General features: G+C 38.9%; 1 protein-coding gene across 1 annotated transcript in view; it reads right to left on the bottom strand.

The window, feature by feature from the left end:
- The window catches only part of ctnnbl1 (catenin, beta like 1), a 54,593-nt gene extending 39,711 nt beyond the window's left edge, over positions 1–14,882 (bottom strand). The window contains exons 1-8 of the mRNA XM_053317393.1: positions 14,750–14,882; positions 12,725–12,958; positions 11,528–11,634; positions 11,151–11,290; positions 10,800–10,897; positions 8,261–8,354; positions 2,090–2,181; positions 1,566–1,638 (exon numbers count right to left, since the gene is read on the bottom strand). Coding sequence (XP_053173368.1) covers positions 1,566–1,638; positions 2,090–2,181; positions 8,261–8,354; positions 10,800–10,897; positions 11,151–11,290; positions 11,528–11,634; positions 12,725–12,958; positions 14,750–14,779 — 868 coding nt within the window. The 5' untranslated portion in view covers positions 14,780–14,882. The remainder of the gene's footprint in view (positions 1–1,565; positions 1,639–2,089; positions 2,182–8,260; positions 8,355–10,799; positions 10,898–11,150; positions 11,291–11,527; positions 11,635–12,724; positions 12,959–14,749) is intronic.
- Positions 14,883–24,835: the final 9,953 nt, after the last annotated feature.

The raw sequence follows: 24,835 nt of genomic DNA, 5'->3' as shown, positions 1-24,835 counted from the left end.
ACGGAAAAATATATCTCATCACAAGTTATTCTTGTGAAGCGGCTGCGGCTACGGAGGTAGAGAGGGTCATCCACTAATCGGAAGATAAGCGGTTCAATTCCTGACTCCCTCCTGTCAGCATGTCGAAGTGTCTTTGGGCAAGATACTGAACCCTGAATTGCTCCCGATGGCTGCACCAGCAGTGTGTGAATGTGTGTGTGAATGGGTGAATGACTTGTAGTGTAAAAGCGCTTTGAGTGGTCAGAAGACTAGAAAGATGTTACATAAGTGCAGTCCATTTACCATTCTTTGTACACCTAAATGTTAAAATGCTTTTTTAAGGTTACTCAATGGGATTCTGCTTCTTAGTGGCCACAAATGGCAGTGAGGGCCTTTTTTACCCTGTAAAATTTAAGGACCTCAACACCCAGAAACCCTGTAAATTGATGTCAGATGGTTGCACAACTCGTGCCCTTGCTTACCAACAATGTTAGTCAGTGACAGCTTCATCCTATTGCTTTGATCAAGTCCAGCTTTCTGTGCAAAGAGCACTTCTTTACCATTTATACTGTCTGCCCTGCAACTTCTCTAGGCAGTGAGGTTTTCATTTGGAATAATACAGTGACTCTAGAGGGGTCTCAATTAGCAGTGATGAGATGCTCTTCTCATTCAGAGCAAAAAGTCTTTTTACATATACATGTACCCTTCAGAGTGCTGTTTTAAATCAAATTTGACAACAGGAAGGAGATAATTACATTTAAATGAGCACATCAAAGATTTTCCAAAATTATCATTTCCCTAATAGTAGTTGTGTGATTTGCCTTATTCTCACTTCAAGAGCCTGACAGTAATATAATAGGGAACATTATTCATGCTAGGACATTTCCTTTGTTTTTGGAAAAATAACGTTTTGGGTTTTTTTAAATTTCATTTTGTATTTGAAGGTCAGTAGATAGAGGATGAAACGAGGCAGCGCCGATGAAGAGGAGGCGAAATGAGTGTAAAACAAGACACTACTCCCACTGAATATCAATATGGCTTGTTCCATTAATGAGAACCTGTCCAAGGACCTGATAGTCCTGTGGCTATCTGAGGCTTTGTGAGATTTGGTTAGGGGAGAAAGGATGGAAAAGACAGCAAATAGATAGAGCGAGACGGGGAGACTGAAACAGGTTTGGGAAGAAAGAAGGAAAGAAAACGTGCAAACATGAAAGTTAACATGAAATCAGCATGATGTGGGAAATTACAGAAAAGGGGGAGATGAAGACAAGAGGGAGTAAGGGCAGTGAAAGACCAGACATTCAAGGACAGGTGGACAGAGGAAGAGGTATAAGGAGGAGGACCGAAAGGGGTAAAGCTGATAAAGAGCAAGAACAAGCCAAGATGAGTAGAAAAAAGAAAAAAAAAGGGATGAAAAGAAAGACGACAATAGAAGAAGGAATTAAGGCGAATAGAAGAGATGAAGAAAAAAATAAAGGGAGCCTAGAATTTGGCAGCCTATTTGAGGAAAATGAGATGTGACAGAAACGTGGAAAATAAACTAACATCATTTGGAACCCACAAATCATTTCTTGGGACACACTTACTGTCATTGTTTTGCAGCAAGATAGCCAGGATTTCACTGCAGTACAGCTTGTTAGCATCAAACGGCATCTTGGCCTGAGAGGGAAAGAGAGATTTCCAATTATTACACATCTTTTTCCACAGTGCAGGGTCTTAGCAAATACACAACAAAATATGCCTCTATTAACCATGAGAAGAGATTCTGCTTGGTATAAATTCAACCTCACAAACATCAATATCCATATGTATTCTATATCTTTTGACTTCAGTACCAACTTGTGTAGTTTCCATTTAAAACACATTGATTGTCATGTATGCAATTCTTTATGACACAGCAGAGTGAAAATGATGTGACTGCAGCTATTAATGGTTTAAATTGCTCAAATACAATAATGCCCACCATAACAACCTTTATCTGATATCGACCCATCAAAATCAGTTTGTGGGGAGACAACAAGATAATGGTCAATTGGGCCAAGTTACTAACTGGTTTTTTTTGCTTGTTTTAGAAACGCTGTTGTTTTGCAATAAAAGTTAAAGTTCTTACCTTGATTCTCTTGAGCAGCCACTGCATTAGTCCCTGCTGAGCTGCCTCTGTGCAGAGGCCTGGTCTGAACTCTGCCATATTTTCTATGATAGCTGAGGAAAGTAAACAATAAGAAACATTAAAAATTGACCCTTCAAAATCAATCTCTGCTTTTCTAAAGTGTCCTTGAACAAATCGCTAAAAACTTATAGAAATGTACCAATCCAAGCTGCCAGATCAATATTAGCGCTGATACTGATCTTATTAAGTGGACACTGGTATTGGCCAGATGCCACCCTTTCCCAATAAACACAGCTTTTTTGTCAGCGTTCCCACTCATTCTGTCATTACAGGCCACAATCTTTTATTGCCACCGCAGTTCTTAATCTAAGTTATCTGTGTAGAGAGAGAAACTGGTGCAAAAGATCTGCGAATCTGTACAAATAAGTATCACACACTACTTATTTGGTTGGATATAGAGATGGGATCTGGGGAAATTTGTGTTTATTGTGTGGAATTTTCAGCATTATTGACCCACTGATTGATCCAGAGGGGAGAATAAAAAATCACATTTGTAAATTACCAAAAGTGTGCAGAACATCTATAATTGGCAGAATAATACGTTTTAGGCCTATGTTTTCTCTATATTGGTGTGTCAGTACATCCCACCACTTAATTACAGGGATTCTTGATGAAAGGCCAGCATCAAAGCCATCAATCAATCAAAAGTTAATATATTCAGATGGTATGCAAACACACTTTGAGGCAGAGGTATTGTGAAATACAAACGGTCATCTTTTTATAGAGGGTTCGTCTGGATTCTGTCCCAGCTTCTTCTAATATTATCATTAGAAAGCTGTCCCTGCCACATGATATCTCTATCAGAACAGACTGCAGCAGAAGGGGACAGGAAGAAAGAAGAGATTGTGGGATGCTGATGAAAGGAGGGGAGGAGAGGGAGCTATAAAGGAGGAGGCAGATAGGAAACTAGGAGAAATGGTGAAGAAAATAACAGGGAAAGCAGAAGGGGAGGGAAAAAGGGGGTGGAAAGACAAGGCAAAGACGAGGGATGGAAAGCTGAGGGGATGAGGGACGTGAGGAGTGAGTGAATTGGAGAATGAGGGAATAACAAGAGGCATAACTAGCATGTGTGATAGAGAAAGTTGGGAGGCAATAAAAGACAGCGGGGAAAAATACAAAAGAGCAACATCTGGAGAAAGGGGCTGCAGAAACAGAGGAAGAGATGGAGAAGAAGGATGTGAGAGAGACAGAGAGAGAGACAGAGAGAGAGAGAGAGAGAGAGAGAGAGAGAGACTTTATCAGTGATTCAAACAGAGCAGACAGACAGCATCCTGGAGGACAGCAGGCTCAGAGCAGAGAGCAGCCAAGGCAGACAAAAGGCTTATTCAAGCTTGGAGAGCTCCCTTGATAACACACACACAAAAACAGAAACACACGCACACACTTGAATAGACGATGCACAAGCACTGCTCCCTCGATATAACACACACTCACACATAAAAAGCTAAACACACACACACCTAAACAGCCCTCCTGACACTTGGCCTCAATCTGGCAACAAAGGGGGAAAAAATCATCTCAGTAGACTCATTCGACACAAAAAGAGCTGAGAGGCAGAAAAGTCTGATTCATTGCGAGGCTAAATACAGAGATGGTGACTCCTCATCTTGCTGGTCCATGCCGTCACATTAGACCTTGTGTCTCTATTTAATGCTGTCAAATCTATGCCAAAAATACTAATTGTGTCTCACCGGGGTCCAACATAACTGATGGCCCAAAGCCATTTAAAGTTTATGCAGGCCAATCGGAGTCCTGGGTATATAGTTTAGGAAGAAGGGAAAGCATTTCTCTTTGTTTAATAGAGTTAAAAGTCAAGTTAGACTTTGCTGCCGGCTTCTCGACTTGTTTCAAAAAAAGACGAGAGAGGGCAGGGGTAACTGAGGGAGGAGAGGGAGCTGCAGTAGCGAGAACAAAGCCGGTGAATTACTTTCACTGACTGTTTCACGATTGTTAAGTTCTAAAGCGCAAATAAATAAGCATCAAACAATCAACAGATGATGTATTGTAAAGATTGACGCACTTAGTTTCTGTTTTCTCCTTTTCATTCTTTCAATACATTCAACTCCGTGTCTTAAGGGGCCGGTGGTTCGCAGAAGCAGACAAAAAGTGAAGAGTCTTAAATTTCAGCTTAAAGAAAGAGACAAAACAATGTCTGAGAAACACCCTGACCTACCTACAATATAAAAAAGCTGAGAATTCCGTTTCAGACTAAAAAGTTGAATTTCTATGAGAGTGCAGAGAAACCAGGGGAACTATTGGCAAGACAACAACACCAAACGGAGACTAGTTATGCCATGCCAGCTGTTAAAAATAATAATGGGGAGTTGGTGACATACACAAGGGACATTAACAAGGTGTTTGCAAATTTTAATAACCAACTTCACAAATCGGAGATTAATCCAGAGGTGGGTAATTACAAGACATTATTCTCGAAGATTAACTTGTCGGAAATGTCAGTGGACCAGAAGATTATCTGGACAGCCCCATAACAGTAGAGCAGGTCAAAAGTGGTATTTCATTAATAAATGCTGGAAAATTGCCTGGTCTGGATGGTTTTCCCTCAGAATTTTGTGAGAAGTTAATAATAAGCATGTTGACAAATTGGCTCCTATCTTCACAACTGCGTATGAAGAATTGTTCTCACTGGGGAAACTGCCAGAACCATTTAATGAAGCTCTGATCTCCCTAATTGTTAAAAAAAAAAGATAAAGACCCTACGGATCCAGGAAGTTTCAGACCTATTAGTTTGATTAATGTTGACTGCAACATTCTGATGAAGGTTCTTGTTATGAGGCTGGAAAATATTTTATCACACTTAATGCATTCAGATTAAGTAGGATTCATAAAGGGAAGGTCATCCACGGACACTGTCAAAAGCCTATTACACCTTATGCAGCTTAATTGGGATAAAAGTACCCCAATAGCTACTATCTCCTTGGATCCCCAAAAGGCATTCGATAGAGTGAAGTGGGGATTTTTATAGTATACTCTTAAAATATTTGGGTGTGGGGAAGGTCTTATCAAATGGATGAATGTAATTTATTCAGATCCAAGGGCAACAACAAATGGAATAATATCCTTCTCTAACCTAACACATGGGATCAAACAAGGTCATATTTACAGCTGAGGAGCAGCCCGAAATCTGTCTTTGGACTGAAAAGGGAAGAAGAAGGAGAGAATAAGGTTCAAGGGTTTCAAAATTCTCCTCATACTTACACTCTGCCTCAATATTTTATAGGATAATGTCAAATATTCAAACTGGAATGTTTGAAAGCCTGAGACTAATATGGCAAAGGGGTCTTGGTAGTGAGATAAGGAGAGACTTGTGGCTGTGGATGTGATCTCAAATGTAGGTTGGACTACAAGGGATGGCAGAAGTTTATCCATTCTAAAATTGTACATAGGCATTGTTCCTGTTTAAGATGTGTTTTACCCAATATAGTAAATGTTCTAAATGTAACAAAGACGTGGACACATTTCTCCATGCTCTATAGGAATGTCCCATGATACTGCCCTTCTCCAAGGTGGTTCTGAAAAACCTTGAAGGGTGGCTCAAGTAACCTCTACCAGAATCCCCATAAGTATGTCTGTTAGTAAATCTCTTGTTCCACCAGGCGTTCCTAGAGCAGAGCTTTGACTGACAGTAACAGGTTTTATTGTAGCTGCCAGACTTATTCTATGCAACAGAGAAGAGCCCACATAGGCCAGAGATTACATGGTGGTTGCTTGTATAGCTGACTTTGAGAGGGATTTCACCCCTCAAATTTAAAAAAAAAAGAAAACTCCAAAAGAGAAGTGTTTTAAAAGTGCTACTTCTTTGCCAAAATATTTAAATGAGACGGTGACTGCTTGTTTTTCACCATCAATGAAAACGGCACGGACGCTTGGCAGCAGGTTGACACACTGTTAAAGCTCATGGAATAAGAATAAAGTTAGGCTATCCTCTCTGTGTGATGTCAAAACCAAGTCGACGAGGACTCCCTGTCACTGTGCTGCCCAAAGCTCCAGCACTGGCTCATACACACCTTGAAGATGTGCCTCCTACTGGTAGAGCTTGTCATGTTTCAGTAATAAACAAGAAAGGGTTGATTAATTATGCTTGCTCCAAATATTCTAGTGTTATTGTGCTGCTATTTTTATCCAAACCTGTTTATTTTTAATCATGTTCAGTATAGACACATTGAGAATCATCTCTACAGGAGAAGACAACTGCAGTGTGCATTAAAGTTTGCCCCAGATATTTGTACCACATGTTTAAAAAATAAATGGATTCACAAAGTTGTGCAGTTTTTTTTTAACTGGTTGTATTGCACCTGGGGACACACCTAGCTTGTTTTGCTACTAAGATGTTTGTATGGGAAAATTGGTATGCTGATACATCGGTCCTATAGGAAACCTGCAGACCGACCTGGGGAGGATCGTTCATACAGTAATAGGGATGGGAATTGTCCAGTCCATCAAATTCATATCCCTACCAGCTTATCGGTTCCTCTTATCAATGCCCAGGAATGTGATGTCGACAGAACAAGAAAGATGAAACTCAACTGTGAGGGCAGTGCAGTCTCTGGACTGTCTACAGTGCACACACTCTAGAGTTATCTGCAGCTATCTCATTATTTATATTCAAAAGAGCTGCAGTTGGAAAGATTTTTTGAACTAATGACTAAAATAACTATCTATGCGAGTTGAGCATGAAGTATACTGTGAACTTTCTACGCTGTCACTCAGAGACAAATGTTAGCAGAGTGGAGCAGCAATCAGCAGTAACAAACGAGACCAGCTGCACAACACACACTGCAGCATTAAACTATGTAAACCAACTGTGAGGTGAAAAAATAAATAAATAAAATAAGAAGAAATATAACTCAGTGCTCGACAACGATAGTTTTCCCCAGAACTAACAGTGCAGCAGAGAGGCTGCTCTCCACTGCTGGAGACATGACATTAATAACACAGTGGAGCACTACCCTTCCAGCTCATTTTGTTATTCTCATACAGACAAGTGACTGTACAATGCTTTCAAATTCATTCATTAATGCAGTCACCTTTTGGTTGCTGACCATTTATCTTATGCACCAGACATTTATGTTTCATTGATAAACAGTTGAGATAATAAAACAGTTGCATTGACACTGAAACCCTGTGAAGGCCTACTCCAAACACAGAATTAATCAGGAATCAATAAAGAATTACACCAATAAGCAGAATCAATAATGGAATTGGTATCAACAAAATCTTAACAATTCCCATCCCAATACAGTAATACAGGTGTGATAATACTGAAGTCCTGATTTAAATCCCAACGGTGTCAAAAACTGAGATCGTATTGTTATTACTCTTGTTTGATGACCAACAAGAACACTGACAAAGAAAACAGAATAACCATTCTTTCTCTTAAACACCAAAGAAAATGTGGAAGAATGATCAACAACTAACATTCTACATATAATAGTCAACCCTGTATTGAATGAGGAATATAGAAATTCACCTATATTGTAATTAAAATATGATGTGGTGCTGTATGAAAACACTAAGACACTTCTTGCAACGTTACTTTGTCTACCACCACTGAACAACAGGAGAGCAGCAGTCTTTGTAAGCAAAGCAGTTCCATATTTCACTGCTGGCACAAGCTTTCTTGGCCAGTTTCCATAGACTGGGATTCAGTTCAAAACAATATGCATGTTTGGGCATTGTGTGCCAAGTTTTCAGCAGTCCGATTCAGATGTATTTTTGCGTAAATTGGACAGGTGACAGTGAAACGACTGTAGCTTTGTTTCTGTCCTTAAACTATTTTAGTAAATCCATCTGGCAGAGCTGTATTCGCCTACACCTTACAGTATCCAAACGAAGGCTCTGCTTCATACTGTAGGAAAGGCATTGGTAGCTTAGAAGAAATGAAACTAACTAACTTCATAAAACTGGTTCTAGGTATGAAAGATGGAACTACTTTGCTTACAGTCCTTTATATATTATATACTATATAACAATAATGTCTTTTGGGGAATAAAATCATGAAAATGCATTTTTTGTTTTTGTTGATGGTAGTTTGCCTGAGGATGAACACTGACTGGAGCTTCATTATTAAGGCATTGGCGTACATCTCCTTACCCAGTGTGTTATAGATGCCGTCAGCCTCCTCTTTAACCTGTTCATCCAGCCGCTCCATATTTTGCACCAGCAAGGCTACCACCTGAACCTCCAACTACAGACACAGAAGCAAAAGTTTGACAGTCAGTCAAGTCAGAGTTGAGATGTTGTTTTCCCCACATGGAGACTCTATCTTGGATGGAACACTTAATTCTTCTATATAGGCACAATAAAACCATATTCACTTTTTTATTTCATACATATATGAACTTTAGTGATAAATGAAAGCTCAAAGAAGGATGTCTTCACTAAGAAACTGCTTTTTTTGTTACATTTACATGACATTGCACAACTCAAAAACATGCTTCCCCCAGTTTATCATGACTACTGTGCAATGCGAAGTACAATTGTTGACGTTGGGTATGTGGGCATATTTTGAAAATATTCCCTACTATAAATACTGTCTGTATACTTTTTAGCAGAATACCACAACTTTCACCTTTCTCCACTGTGTTAGAAGTCAGCTCGAACCTTTATATACTTTCTAACTTTTTATACTTTGTGACGTAAAGTGATGTTTCAGAAGAAAAGTGACAAACTCATTTCACAAAGAGAAAAGATGTGGAGGAATGCAGAGATTGCAAAATGAATGTTCACTTCTAAGTCTCAGTCTTGGCAGAAGAAACTTGGTGTCTGTCTGTGCTCCTCTGAACATGTCCAAGTGTTATCACTCAAGTCAAGATTGGAGACTCATAACCAAACAGAGCTCGCCTCGCAGGGAGCAGACTGGCTGGATAAAAGTACTATTACAGATGAAAGGAGACAGACAGTCGACATAGATTTATGAGCCACTAGAGACCGTCGTGGATCATTTTTATTCATCTTATCAAGGATACCACCTGGCCTTCTGGCAGCAAGGACAGAGGAGCTGGAGGCATTACAGCAAAGAGGAGAGACAAATGGATTCAACCAACCCTTGCTGCCCTTAAACCAATTCCCTTGGAAGTTACTGTAAAGACAAGTGTAGTTTATGGCGCTCCATTGCATGGTAAATGGACTGAATTTATACAATACTTTTTTTTTTTTTTTTTTCCGAAAGTGTTGCAAAGCCACCTGAGCTAGTGTCTCGCCAAATATCACACCACAGGCCAAATCACACACACATTCACAGCTTTTGTCTAAAGTTGATATTCATCCAACATGTCTGGACTATTGTTCCTCCTTCAACTAGCCTCTCGATGCTCATCAAAATGGTTTAGCGAGATGTGTTCTCGAGACATTACTCCACTTTTTAGTACATTATGCAAACACAAAAAGGCAAATCAAATGATGTGCAATCTTATTGTCATGCTAATGTCATATCATATATTGAGCTGTTCCAGTATTTTGTTTGGCTCCTCAAATATACAGTATACAGCACACACAATCCAACAATAGATCTGTGTATGGATGTGCTTGTGCTGCTGAGGGTGTTTTTTTACAAGCATAGCAAAAAAATGAGTAATGTAGTTTTGGAGCTAAATGAGTGAAGGCTGGCATTTTCTCAGCTCTGGAAATGCTCTGCACTACATTGAAAGAAGCCAACTGCTGTATCTTCTTTCACAGGGTTTACTGGTTAAATGATGTGTCCCGTAACAAAGGATTCAAATATATCAGTGTGCTTGTGATCCTAATTGCAACGTCTCTCTCGCTGAACTCCTGGATTAAAACGTCCGACGCCAGATGCCTGAAAGTGTAAAATATCACGTCGGCCTGCTCAAAGAAGTTGACACATTAGACAAAAAGTGGTCATTTATTTTGGAGAGCAAACAACTCCCGATAATCCTGACAAATGCCAGTGGGATGTAGCCTGGCGCAAAAACTTGCCACGTTTAAGCCAACAGAGTCTTTGATGGAGTGTCATAGAGACGGCTGTGAAAGAAGCAGGGACGCACAGTTCTTTCCTCCTTTATAGGTATATTGGCACATAATTGTAGTTTGACCTTTGCCTTTGTCAGTGTCAGTCTAAAATGTCAGCGCACATAATGGGGCATCAGAAATCTTCCCCTGGCTCATAGACAACACAAAAGGCTGAACAACAAAAGAGGAAGAGGGAGAAGAGCCGAAGCCAACAGTCAAGGCCTTAAGGTAACAAAGAAAAGCTTTAGATAACCATAAAAAATGTGAAATACGGTGCTATAATTATGTGGCTGACATGACATTTTGATTTTTTTCTCTCTCTCTTTTTTCCCACCTTGACCAAGTTCTTGTAACATGGTGAAATTCAAGTTCAAGTGAATTAAACTGCCTCAAAAACTCACACTGGTATATAACTCAAAAGTATAATCTGTTAGCATCAATATCAATCAATATATTGAAATGAAACAGATGCTGGTCTCATAACAAAATAGTTTGATGATCTAAACCTTGCTGTCTTTGCTTCTGATTTATTAACAGAGACTAAAAGGAATCAATCTGATTTGCCTGTTTTTGGATGCCGGAACCAACTTCTTAAGTATTGACCCCCGCAGAGTGCTGTATCATCACTATCAACAAAGACTGATGTAAATCCTGAACTCACCAGAGCATCTATGAGCACCTCAGCGCCCTCCTCGCTCTCGTGGAGCGTGTCGATATCTGTCAGCTCCTGTAGCAGATCCACCACTGCTATGGCAACATGTAGCTCGAGTTAAGGACAGCAAGTCTATGTCAATGAGTTGTTTTGTTTTATCTGATGCATTTCATTAAACTCCAACCTATTTACTGTGATGCACTTGACTAAAAAAATAACAACTGCAGTTTAATATTACTATTTTTGTTCTTTTCTTGGGATATGAGTAAGAATAACACCACACTTTTAAAAAAAATCAATATGAGATGAATGAATGAAAATGAACAGACGGCCTGAATCGATGTTTAAATGAAAGGATATCAGTGTTTTCATGACTGAGGAGGCCCAGCAGTGAGTGCACAGCATTGAGCTCCACCAGTAAGTGGTAGAGGTCTGGCATTGTGGCAATCACATGCATCTCCTGGATGATGTCATTCAGATCCAGCTCCGACTCCATGAACCTGGTTTAAGAAAATTGACATTTTGGTTAGCATGTTAGCAGCCTGCATTACTAATCAACTCAAGGCAGTATAAAACACACAGTATGAACTCACAAAGATGTTTCAGCATTTTAAGCTTTGGTAAGTCCACACTAAATTTAACTTAATGCATGCCTGCAGTGTGTTAGCTATTTAAAAAAAGTCTCAACAAGATATGACAGAGAGAGGGAAATAATGCAGGATGTCATTAATGCTTACTTTTCTGGGTTGTCCGGAAACTTTATCCTAAGCTCCTGATTTTTGTATGATCTTTTCTCAAAGGTCAGAATCATTTTCTTCACTGAACTCTCATCCACTGGCTCAGCCTGTTTGATTAGTGCAAAAAGGGAGGGAGTACAGAGGAAAAGATGAAAAGGTAGACAGAAAAGGAGAGTGAGAGAAAAAAATATATAATATTTTATCAAGGCAACAACTGCAATAACAACAAAGAGACATTAAGTTCTTCCTAAAGTTTTGTTAATAGTCACGCAAGGCTCTGCTGATGGCACGTGAGCCAATGCATTGTTCACTGCAGTATTCCCTGAAATGCCACAAACTAAATATTGTGTCAATAAGAAAGAAGAAGAGTTTTACTGGAAGAATTTCATTATCCAAATGGATACACACACAGCCCAGGAGCTTGTCGTTGCTGAGGAAGAATTTATATGCTCAGGTCTATTAATGTTATAGGTGCAACACAAGAGGAGATGATCTTTTCATCCTTTTCAAGCAGAGAGACGACTGGATGGCAATATAGCTGTATTGTGAGGCTGATGCGTGTTATTGAAGAGGAAATGCAAAGTGCTTAGTTAGAAAAGTTCAGGTGTGCACAATAAAGCGCTGTGGCAACCTGTGGAGCCTTTCACACTTGATGCATAAGTGCCTTCAAAACCCTCATGCTGGGGACGCTGCATTGAGAATAAACCTTAAATATGTGGGTGAAGCTAAGTGCCAGATGTTTTTTACAATCAGAGAAAATCTAAGTGCATTTCAACTGTAAATGGAATGGAATTGACTTTCTGACGGCTTAAAAGCGGGGGAAAGTGTTGTATAATAATAATAATGACAGGTTAGGAAATTACATTACAGAACAGAGCAGCACTTTGCTCTGAAAATCTCTTGACACGTTGAATATTTGAAAAGGCTGCAGCGTGGGAAGAACAGTGGAACGTAGAGAGAGTAGAAATACTGTACATTTTGAAACCGTTACATTTTTAGTTTGTTCAAAAGACTGACTTCAACTGTCAGTTATCAAAATAGTTGGCGATACATTTTCTGTTGAATTGCACCTCATCTCTTATTCTATTCTTTTGCAACTTTAAGCACACTGTATGGAGATCACATCTGTTCATGCAGTACATCAAGAGTGTGTGCATGTAACACCTTTTTAGTAAGTATACTAAGAATTTTACTTACCTCAGGTTCTTCTTCATCCTGGTCCATCAGCTTCTCCAGGATCTTCTTCTTATCCCCACCCAGGTCATCGGTCTCCCTCATCTCCATCCCTCCTTCCACTCCTATTCCTGCTTCTCTGAGTCTGCTCAACTCCCTGACACTCATACCCTTCTGGTGCTTCCCTCCTCTGGAGTCCTCCTCTCCACCAGCTGCTCCTCCATCCTCCTCTCTTAGACGCTTTGCTCCTCTATCAGGCTGCGGAGAAATAAGAGGAGACAGAGAGATCCAATGACCCACAAAGGAATTATGATGACTAAGATGTGGCTTGCATAAAATGGAGTGGTGGAACAAAAAACAGACAGGTATTCTTCTTAATATTTCATACATAAGTGATTTGAGATAAGTAATAAAGGGCTTTTTTCCCATTACACCCTTAAGTATCTCTTTGTAATTGATTATGGCAGCAACTAACAAAATATTTTCATTATCAATTCATCATTCTCATTATTTGTTGATTAACTAATTAGTTGATTGGTCAATTAAATGTCTCTTTGGGGACAGTGGTGTGAGCAGGGCTTTTCAGCACAAAATCAGCCAGTGTTTGGTTTGTGATTATACACTAATTAAACATACTTATAAATGTATGTATTATATTCCATTTCTGCCCAGTCTGTTCTGCTAGATGCCACTAAATTCTACAAACTGCACCTTTAATAACAAACAAATCTTTTGGATCCCAGTTTTTAGTTGTTACACCGCTTCCCATGTTTCTTTATTGCTCTTATATAATATAAATTTGTGCTGCTCATTGGAGCATAATATTGATTTTTTTCTTATGTCCCTGCTTTTTATATATACGGACAAATAAAGGAAATGTTTATCTGAAATAATATATTTTCTTGCAACATTAACTCCTTTTCTAGTTGTATACCTCTTCATGAACTACTTGTGGTTGTTTATAGAGCTGGTAACAGATGTTTTATACTCAATTTTGTTGCCTTCACTACACAACTATCACACTACTCATTCAACCCACAGCTATTGTTTTAATGTGTGTGCATGTGAGTGAATGGACAGATGAGTGGAGTGAATAGGGTATAGTTTTCCTTTTTAAGAGACAGCAAATTTCACTGAATGTTAACATGCAATGACAATAAAGGCATTCTTTTCTAGTCTATCACACTCTATAGTACAAGTGCTATGTGCAAAAAAGGTACAGCCTTGAAAATGTTCATTATTGTTCCCAAAGCTAAAATCTCTATTTTTTGTCTCGACCAACAATCCACAACTCAGATATTCAGTTGACTGTCACAGAGCACTAAAGATTACAGCAAATGTTGACATTTAAGAGACTGGAACCAGAGAATATGAGCTTTTTTTCTTTAAAAAAAACCCAACTCAAAACAATGAATCCATTATAACATTAGTTTGCGGTTGATTTTCTTATGATCTAAGCTAACCTGTTAATCGACTAATCATTGCAGCTGTATACCTGACTATATATAATAATGCAAACACTACAACAGAAGCTCAGCAGGGAAACACATGAAGTAAATTAGCGGCCACTCTGCGAGAAGTTTATACAACGAGCGACATGTTAACTCATTTAAAAAGTCATATTTTACTTAAATACAGTTATTTTACAGGTTATTCGTGTGCCGAATTTGTTAATGGCCACCAACAACTGATAAAATGTATTTCTTCGAGCAGTATACAGTGTGTGTGTTTACCAAAATAACAATACTGCATCAATTGGTACATTTTTGAATGGAAACTGGCACACAAGACAGGAAACGCAGTATAGGTGACTGCGTAACTATACCGGACACAAAACCATGCAACCTTTAGAAAAATGAGCAAGCCTACCAATGCATATGTATTTGTCTAAAAGCATGTGTGTAAAACCTCTTAATAACAAACACTAACATCGTAACGTTAGCCCTCCATTCACTGCTGTCACATAGTGGAGTTAGCTAGCACGCTAACTGCTAACTTTAAATTAGAGTTAGAGTTTCTTAAACACTGGTGAGCAGAATACAACGTTACCTGATAGCTCAGGAGCTCTCCAACATCCATCTCTCCGGGTTAGAAAAAGTAAAAATGTTAAGTTTGGGAAATAAAGAAGAGCGTACACTTCAATAGTTAGCTAACCGGCTAATAACAAGCTGCTGCCCACAACACACGCATGCCGTAAAATGTTACGTGATACTGTCGTAAAGCTTGACTGCTGTTACCCATAGCAACGCAATTTACTTCTAATTTTCATAAAGCTGGAAATAATAAATCACCTAACTTTTTATCCTCTGCATGTATACAATTGATAGGCCTTAAAACAGGGTTGGGAAGGTTACTGTGGAAATATAATAAGTTACAGATTACTGGTTACCCTATTTAAAATGTAATAAGCAATGTCACTATTTCAATAACTTTAAAATAATGTATCTTATTACATTTGATCACTTTCTGATTACTTTTCTAACAAATGTTTTCAGCACCAAAATCTAAGTTCAAGTGTTTTTCATGGATACTGACATGATTTATAAGGGAGATCATGTCTTATAAAGCAAGATGTATCTCTCATTTGAAAATGTATTCATTAGTTTAGAGATGTAGATTTTGGAATATAAAATAAAGGTATTTTATAATAAAAGTCTGGCATGGGCTTAATTGGTGACTGTGACACCATTTAAGCACATGTGTGCTTCAAATAAGCCCACGTCATAATTTATTTACAAAATATGAAAAATAAAAATTGTTTTCAAAGAATAAAAAAAGCAATATATGTATTCAGTTATATGATAATTATTTAAAAAATGGGGTTAAAAGCCCTCCTGAGCAAAATCTTAAAGGTCTGACTTCAGATGTAATGCCCTTTGTAATCATCAACACAGATAGATAGATAGATAGATAGATAGATAGATAGATAGATAGATAGATAGATAGATAGATAGATAGATAGATAGATAGATAGATAGATAGATAGATAGATAGATAGATAGATAGATAGATAGATAGATAGATAGATAGATAGCCAATACTGATAGTGCAGGTGTGTAATGTTACTATGTTCACTCCTTGTAATGTAATGGCCAACACAGGAACAATGCAGTCACACTGGCTCTTTATGATGAGCCTATATGCAGGCACATTTATGTCTACTTTCATTCTTTTTTTTATGTGACTGCAGTTTCGAATGTCGTTTGCCACATAGCATATTATGCATAAATAGGCCTAATAGCCACAACATAACTGAAATATGTTCCCCCCCCCAGCAGAATCCTTTGGTCTCACTCACCAATCCTGAAATAAGCCCCTTTAATGATACACGTAAAACTAGACAGGAATGTTTCCTCATCGGACCTTGCACATGAAATCCTAGGCTTAAGTGCTCAGTTTTGCTGTATTCCTACCAGGAGAGCTTTACATGCCAAGCTGGCTTATTGTTCCAGACAGGCCGAAAATCACCTTTTCAATGAGCATCATTGGGAAATGTATGAGTGGTGTTTGGTATAGATGCCTCCATTGCCACTCCAGTCTCTAGCCAGTGATCTGTGACAGTAAAGCAATAGAAACAACATTTAAAAGGAAGGCCAGTGCCAAGCAGTCAAGCTTGACATCCTGGCAAACACGAGGGAAAAAGCACTTGATCAAAGGAAAGAGAGAGAAACATGGTGAAAGAGAATAAAAGGGAGCAAGAGGGCTAAAGACAAATTTATATGGAAATCCCACAGCTAGAGACAGCGAGACAGTTTCAGATTAAATACAAAGCCTTGATTGGGAAAAGTAGAGAGGGCTCTTTTTTATGAGGTTGACAGCTGAGTGGAGTTTAAAACCGAAAAGCAAATATTTGAATCTCACATATATTCATTAGGTCTGCTGCAATCCAGTATTTCCCAAATTCTGTTTTGATGCTTAACAATTAGTCATGATGGTGAGACATCGTACGATAATTAGTATGTATCACAAGTTTTGTGTACCAGAAAACCAGGCTTGTAATTGTTTAGTATAGCTGACCGCATGTTCATCTGATGTGGTCAAATCTGGACTGTAATAAAACAGCAAGCGATAATCCATGCATGAAATGCTCTATACAACAGTTTCTCTGAGTCATCAGTGGATTAAACATGTGGAAAACTGGCCAACAGTAAATTGTACTTTTTATTTGATCTGATAAAGTAGGAGCATGCAGTTTCATTCACAGTTACATACACAGAACTGGTTAATATGTATGTATGATCAGGAATGACAGTGATGAACAGCTGAAGAAACTCAAGCAAGTCAAAGGTCACATCAAGTTACATCAAGTCATGTTTATGGAGTATTTTTAGCCACACTATAACAGCATGGCTCCAGGGATCCCAATATCAGTCGGCCACTTCAGACTAAAACACAATGTTTGGATGGATTGACACTGAATGCTTCATGGTCTCCAGAAGATGAAGCCTGTTGAATTTTGTGATCCTCTGAATTTTCCTCTGATGCTGCTGCTTTACTTTTATGAGGCTTCTAGACAGAGGCAATTCAAAGCTTTAGAATAGAATTAATAAAATATGGGACATATTTTTAGAAGGGATAAAATGAAGTGCAGATACAGCGCAGATATAAATACCCCATTTAAATGGTGCTGGGAACAGAAAGGATTTTGATCTTTCAGAAATTTGCTACAGATATTTGGTGCATATAAACTAAAATTATCACCATGTTTTATTTTAACCCTACAGACAGTAACTCTGATATGGAGAACTGATCTTATAATCTTTATACATATATTTATAGTATATTATATGATAATCAAAAAGAAATCATACAATAAATGATCATGTGAATACATACAGACAAAATGAATAATCAAGACATTGTCAGATAATACATTTGAAAACTCAGTTTACTGTAATGAAATGTTATTTTATCCTCATTCTATTTACAACAGAGTTTATTGGGGTCTTTTTAAAAAAAAATTAAAATATCATAATATACGTCAAATACACCAGAAACCTAGAAATCAACTAACTCTGAATTCCCTCCTTCGCTGCAGCTGCCTTGAAGCTTCCATTATTACAAATCCTTTGTGTTTTACACAATGATTAACACATTCCACAATCCCTGAAGGAGCCGAAAGCTTTTCATACACAACTGTCTGCTTAATGACATCGTCTCATCATTTCCCTGCAGAATTATTCTGGGGCGACGCTGTAGGATCATTTCCATTGAATCATACCTCATTTCCCTTTGAAACCGAACAATACAATTTCACACAAGCTGTGAGGCCTGATTGCATTAAATCACATGAGGTCAGTGTGATTGTATCATGCAGTGGAGTCCAACATAAGTGTTCTCAAAAATTCAGAGTGGCAACGCTATTATTAAAAGAGAGAGAGTGTGAGATGATGAGAAGCGATTGCCCTTAGGCCTATCATTTTTCCCTCACTGAGTCAAGTGGTGCAATGAAATGATTTTCTCTCCTCTTAGATATGATTTTTAGTAATGTATCACATCAGCAGAGTTATTTAAAGTCCCACCTCCTATCAACGCCTAATCGGCACACAAATCAAATATAAGATAAGGTTTTTTTTAATCTTAGATTTCCACAACAGTGAAGAGTTAACACATTTTGGGGTCATTTTTACAGTGATATTTATTGATGAGAATTTAGCAGGGAATACGTTTTGCTGTCACTGGACACGCATTGATCGATTGATTGATTGATTTCTTCTGACAGAGAAAGGTCTCTTCCTTGTTAAACCAGTGAGAGTGGATGGAGTCCTACAAAGATTAGTATAAGGCTCCATGGTTGCTATTGACTTTAATGGAATAGATGTTTCCCTTTTGGAACAAATCCTGTTTTTTGTTACTTTACAGCCATCTGATGTTGTAATTTCCAGCTGATAAATATTCTTCTCATAATGGCAGATCTATGTTGTTTGTGATAATAATAGTATAACCCAGTGCAGAAATGCTCCAGCCTTGCACCATCTTGATGAGATGAATGTAAACATAATACTTCCCATACCTGCCATCTTGAAATCTACACTCCACAATTTGGGAATCAGTTTTGAATGGAACCACTTGAATGACCTCGCACATGTCCGTAAAGGTTCACCCCAATTGCCTGTTGCAGCAAAAGAGGAAGTAGTCATGTTTACCAGGGGGATTCCACAAGCCTCTAGCCAAGGTATGTGGTAAACACATGGGTAAAGATCAAGCCCAACTGTAATTGGAGCACACACAACACAAACACACAAACTCATAGGATGCCAAAATCAGTTTGGAGGAGATAGGTTACAGTGAATTGGGTTTTCCTGACTGTGTAGTGTCCCTCACTGAGAGAGGAAAACTCTGCTCTGAGGTGCGCAGGAAACACAAACCAATACCTTCAAACTTTCACTACATGCAATCACACTGAAGATTAGCACTGGGTGTAACTCACAGGGAAACTGGAATGTCCACTAAGACATCACAGCAAGTTAGCAGTAGTTTGAACTTGCAGAAGTCACACCTCAAACAGTAGATTCAAGGAGGAACGGAGGCACTTTAATTCTATAGAAATCCTAAGTAAGTCTTTGTTAAACCTAAAAACAGTCAGCCAAAAAAACTGGGCAAACAATACAGTAGTCATAGTAAAAATGTGAATTTAAGGATTTGGACCAAACGCATAATCTTAGCATTTTTCAAACCTTGCTTTGCACACTCAGGGAATTGTATTTTAAAACAATAGACAATAAATTTTATGCCATCCAATGCAGTGAGGAGTGCACAGATAGGTACATTGGGGGGAAAAACAAGCAGCTTCTTCACAAATGCACAGCAGAGGAAATAACTCACCAGTGTGAACACTTGCCAAAAACACTGTTTTAACAAACAAAATGTACATATCTCATCAGGTTGGATAGATGGTTTGAAAGAGGTGTGAAAGAGAATGAATCCACTCTGAAAAGAGGAGGGGGCTGAAACACCACTTGTCACTCAAGGAAGCATTTCATACAAAAAGTAAAATGTCAAAACCCTAGTGACTTGCATTCAGTTTTATTTGGACACCAGATGCACTGCTAAGTTTAGGGTACAATGTTCATGAAGTTTGCCAGAGTACATGTGTGATGTTTGGAGTGTGCCAAATGTGGTCATATACTGTAGACAAGTTCAATAAATATATAAATAATTAATACATCTGAAAAACAACTATTAAGTGAATTAAAATCACCTTTTTTACAGCCAAAATGCCAAAAATCTATTTTTTTTCTTTCTGTCTTTAAGCTATGAGTGAACTGATGTTAACTCAACTTCAATTCATCAGCCTTCCTGCCATCATTTTTTAGGTAGCACAGCCATTTGTAGTTTGCTCTACTTTTTTGCTGCAGTAACACAGGCTCTTGACCACGTGTAGTCTGTGGACTGTCAGTTACACTCTGCAGTCTGCTGTAGCATATGAAAGTTAGCTATGGTGAGGGGGCAAGGCACAGAGACAAGGTGGAGTAAGAGGAGTAATGAGGCAATCGTGACTGTGAGTCGGGAGTCCGGAGGGAAAAGACTGAAGACTGGGTAGGCTGTCGAAGGATATATCCTGTTTAAATCTATTTTTTTAAAATGACACTTTTGCACTTGATGGTTGTTATTTGTGTGGTGTGCTCACTCAGTTTGTAAAGTGTGTAACAACAGATTAGAGCACACACAAAAAGCAATACGAAGTTGTTAGTTATTGGTCAAGTCATTCTAAGGGCAATTCCTGTGATGTCAAAAGCAGTATTATATTTCCAACTAATGTTCACGTTGGCTGTTACAGCTTAGAAAGGTCCCCGTTCCTTCCTGCAGTGGAAAAGCTGGAGAAGTTGGGGTTTAGTCAAGCTTATTTAAGGACCTCAAGGATTATTTGGCAATCTATGTTATGCCTGGAAACTCATAATATACAATATTTCCTTATCTCAGTATTTCCTGCAACTTAAACATTAACAACAGCTCATTAGCGTTGTATTTGCATAGATGGATGTATGGTAGGATTGTGCTTTCCTGATAAGACAGAACAAGGACAAGCTCAAGCCTCTTTTCTATCAAATGCTTTTTAAGGAAGCCAGCAAGTGTCTAATAGATTTTCCTCTCCATTGTCTGCTGCACAAACCTGACACTGGCAGACAAACAGAGGAGAGAGAGAGAGAGAGAGAAGGGAAGGACATACACTCGACTTTTAAGATAAATGTATGTAGGAACAGTGTAGGTGGTATAGGGGAGAGAAAGAGGGAGGGAGAATAAGAGATAGAGGAAGTGGAGAGTGAACGGCAGAGGTAGAGGAGAGGAAAGGAAATTAATTTTATCTCGATTATGAATATGACGGCTAGGATGTTCTGCGATAGTGGCCCACGCCTTCCAGCGATAGCGGAGAAGCACACACACACACACACACACACATACACACACTTTCCTGGGGTGGAAAAGCCTCTGAAAAAAAAGAACTTAGAACACGATTTGATACAAAAACTCTCCAATGAAACTGATACTGACGAAAGTGTTTTAGGTGGATTAGCAGGTCCTTAAAGGCGTGAAAATTAATTTCATGAGTTAATCTGCTCACCCCCATGTACAGAATAGTGAGTGGAAACCCAATTTAAATTCATAGAGCCACCAAATGCAGAGAGTTTCTATTTCAATTGTATGTTAGAATTTTTTAGAGAGCATGCAACTCAGACGGAAATGCTGAAAACAGCATGCAGGGAAAACAAAAATGGTTTGATGTGCCAAAAGTTTTGGCACATCAAACATCAGGATATGAATCTTTGTGCCAATGGATCCTGTAGTTTTTTTTTTTAAAGATTTCAGTCTAGAAGTGGGGGGTGGTGGACTGACTGTCCAACAGATTTGCATTGCCATAGAGCCAAAATGCTAAAATGCTGTTGTATAAATAGTACAAGAAACATTCACAGGTGGTGCATTGGTGCAGTGGTTAGCAATGTCATCTCACAGCAAAAAGGCCAGCTGGGGTCACTCTGTGCTCTGCGTCTGTCTCGGTTCCCTCTAAGACAAGACAGCCTGTCAGATGTAACTCCCATATTTTTTACTTTGTCTATCTTACACACAAACATCCCCCCACCCCTCCCCAAATCCCTGCATTCACTTATAACTCCAGTCTAGTTAAGAGGTAAGCTCGAGTCACAAGTGATGCTTGAAAATCAAATGTCTCATAATCTCACATTTTTTCTAATGAATTATTCACGACATTGAAGAAATCCCTTTTATTAATCCCTGCATCACTCCTTTTTAGCTCTCACACACACAGGATCAAATCCTGGAGGCTTTGCTTGTCTTGAATGACATTTGCACACACGCACACGCACACACACACACACACACACACACACACACACACACACACACATGCACACACACACACACTCAAACACAGACGCATGAAAATTCACACAAATACACATTTGTTGCACACACCACCCCACTCCTATTCAGATTTTCTTTATCTTGCCCTCACACGTGTTTCTGCGCACATAATCACATTGCCACAATACAGAGATCTGATAGCAGGATTAGCTGTTCAGTAAAACTTTGCAATACATGTCAGTGCCCTGGAACATCAAATCTGAGCTTCGGATTCGAGGTTTAAAGATTAACTTCTCCCAAACAGAGAAAGAAGACAGCAGATTTTCTTTTGGGAGGGGCCCACGTGATGAGAAACCATAACACACCATTTACACAAGGCCTTTTCTAAATGTGCATGAGGTAATGTGATTTAGAAAAAAAGCCTCTTCATTCATTTCAATCAACTCATTCATTATTGTAGTGAAGGAGATCTGAAGGAATCTGGATAAAAATGCAGGGTCATCTTGAAGTAGAGTTGAATCTGGCTCAACCTTTGCAATTATGAAAAAAAAGCAGCACCTAGCAAGTGTGTCCTGGCCACTCAAAGGTATTCAAGTGCACATAACAGATATAGTACCCGAGAACATGAATAGTCAACATGAATAGCATGATACTACTCTTAACCTTGCAATTGTAAAAGCTGTTATAGCATGCCAGATGTGTGATTTGTAACCTGCCTTATGATATTAAAAGGTGATGTACAGTGTTTCCATTCACACTCATGGATCTGTTACTCAAACTGGATTTCCTGGGTCTTATTTCATTGTCTTACTGATACCTGAAAAAAATCCTCACCAACCATCTATTTTTAATCTAAATGTCCACTTAACCAAAGAAGAAAATACATCTTGTGGAAAATAACTGACCCTTTGTGAACAGATTAAGCACTCAAACCATCATTCACATGTTGGGCCAATCTGAGGCAGCAGTAATGTTGTATTATTTGCCACCAGACAGCTACATTTCATGTGTAAAAAAAAAATTAAAAAAAATCCTTTTCTCTTTGTGTATTATGTGTTAATAGAAGTGTAGTTTGGGGTAATGGAAACAGATGTGAGAGGTCAGCATGAGCACCGAGTTAACAGCTGTAAGGGCGACGGAAAGAAATGGGCTCCCACTAGAGCGAGAAAAACGCAATGTTTGGGTATTTCTAATCTGCCTCAGAGCCATAATAACAACAGAGATGACTTGCACCAGGCATGCAAAAGTGCCACTTAAGTAGAAGATTTGGTTGAAGAAGAGCGCTCCCCATTGAGCCCCCAAGCTCAGACCCTGCTAAAGGTTTCATAAGCATGTTGCATGTATACATATATTCAGCATTTGGTCACACGCTGCACTGACATTGTCTTAATAGTAAATGTAAAGCCACTTGTATTCGAGACAGGATACTTGTGTGTGAACAACAAGCAGGATGAGATGTTTACTGTCAGTAAAGGACACAATCTGCATTTCAGAAAGGGTAAGAGAAATCCAATTTCACTGTGTATACCACATCGCATTTTAATGTCAAGCGTAAATGTACTCCAGCTGAATCATATCCAGAAGCAAACCAGGATGTGAGATGAATGTTAAAAGGACTCTAAGTAAATCTGTAACTGCCTCATGGCACAAAATGACCGTAATATATCTGCAGGGCGTTGATAACGGCTTCAGCTGTGATTAGCGAGCTTATTTGTCTTTATTGTGACAGTCTTACTTCATTGTTTTGTCTGCAGTTACAGGCCACCGTAGCTCTAGGGGACAGGTGATCGGGTCAAAAACTTCAATTTATTAGTTTGTGCAACTCGTACGGCTGTTGCTGGCCACAGGGATCATTTAAGGTCAAAGATTACTTAATGACCCTTAACTGGAGGTGTAAGGGAATGTCGGTGTATGTCCGTGTGCCTGTCATTCTGTCTCTCTGTCCATGTAATCTCCACCTACAGTCCTCTGCAGCGGTGAGCCACAGGCGGTTGGCCTCTCTCTGTATGAATCTGATCCCCACCGCCTGTGAAGTCAAATGTTGACAGAGAATCACAAACCACATCAGAATACTAAAGAGGCCAGAGAGCGCCTTTATGAGAAAGAGAGAGATAAAGAGAGGGAGAGAGAGAGAGAGAGAGAGAGAGAGAGAGAGAGAGAGAGAGAGAGAGAGAGAGAGAGAGAGAGAGAGAGAGAGATAAAGAGAGTGTGCAAGTGTGTGTGTGCATGCCCGTGTGTATTTGTGAGAGTGCGTGTCCTCATATTCCTGCACTGTAAAAATTATAAGCTTGGCAAGGGCCTTATACTTTTTGTATCATTTATTATCACCCTTACCTCAGGGTGTTTTTTTGTGTGGAATTATAGTGTTGCACATTTTTTCTTCAATTCCACTAGTTTCACTTCAAAATGAATTTCCAGTAGTTTCACTTCAGATGACCTCTTCCAGGAAATGATCATGAAATCCTAAAACAAAAAAAAACTCAGCTTCAAATGTCTTTCAGCATATTGGAAGCAAATGTGCTGAAACAATGCACATCATGATAGGGAGTGTGTGGTAAGGTGAGTTGACTGGAATGATCATGAAATGAAGTTGATAAGCTTTGATGGTGAATATAGTCTCTTGCTAACCTTGTCATTTTTGGCAGTGCGTGCCTATTATTCTTTTGTGTCCAGCAGTGTGTATTTGTGTGTATTTGTGTGTGTGTGTGTGTGTGTGTGTGTGTGTGTGTGTGTGTGTGTGCTCGTGTGTGTGTGCTCGTGTGAAGAAAGAGAATAGGAGAACAAAGCAGATAGAGATAGAGATGAAAGGCCAGT

The sequence above is a fragment of the Scomber japonicus genome, chromosome 4 (assembly GCF_027409825.1).
Source record: "Scomber japonicus isolate fScoJap1 chromosome 4, fScoJap1.pri, whole genome shotgun sequence".
Lineage (NCBI taxonomy): Eukaryota > Metazoa > Chordata > Actinopteri > Scombriformes > Scombridae > Scomber > Scomber japonicus.
Note: the sequence above shows the minus strand (reverse complement) of the source record. Positions and strands in the feature narration are given on the sequence as shown.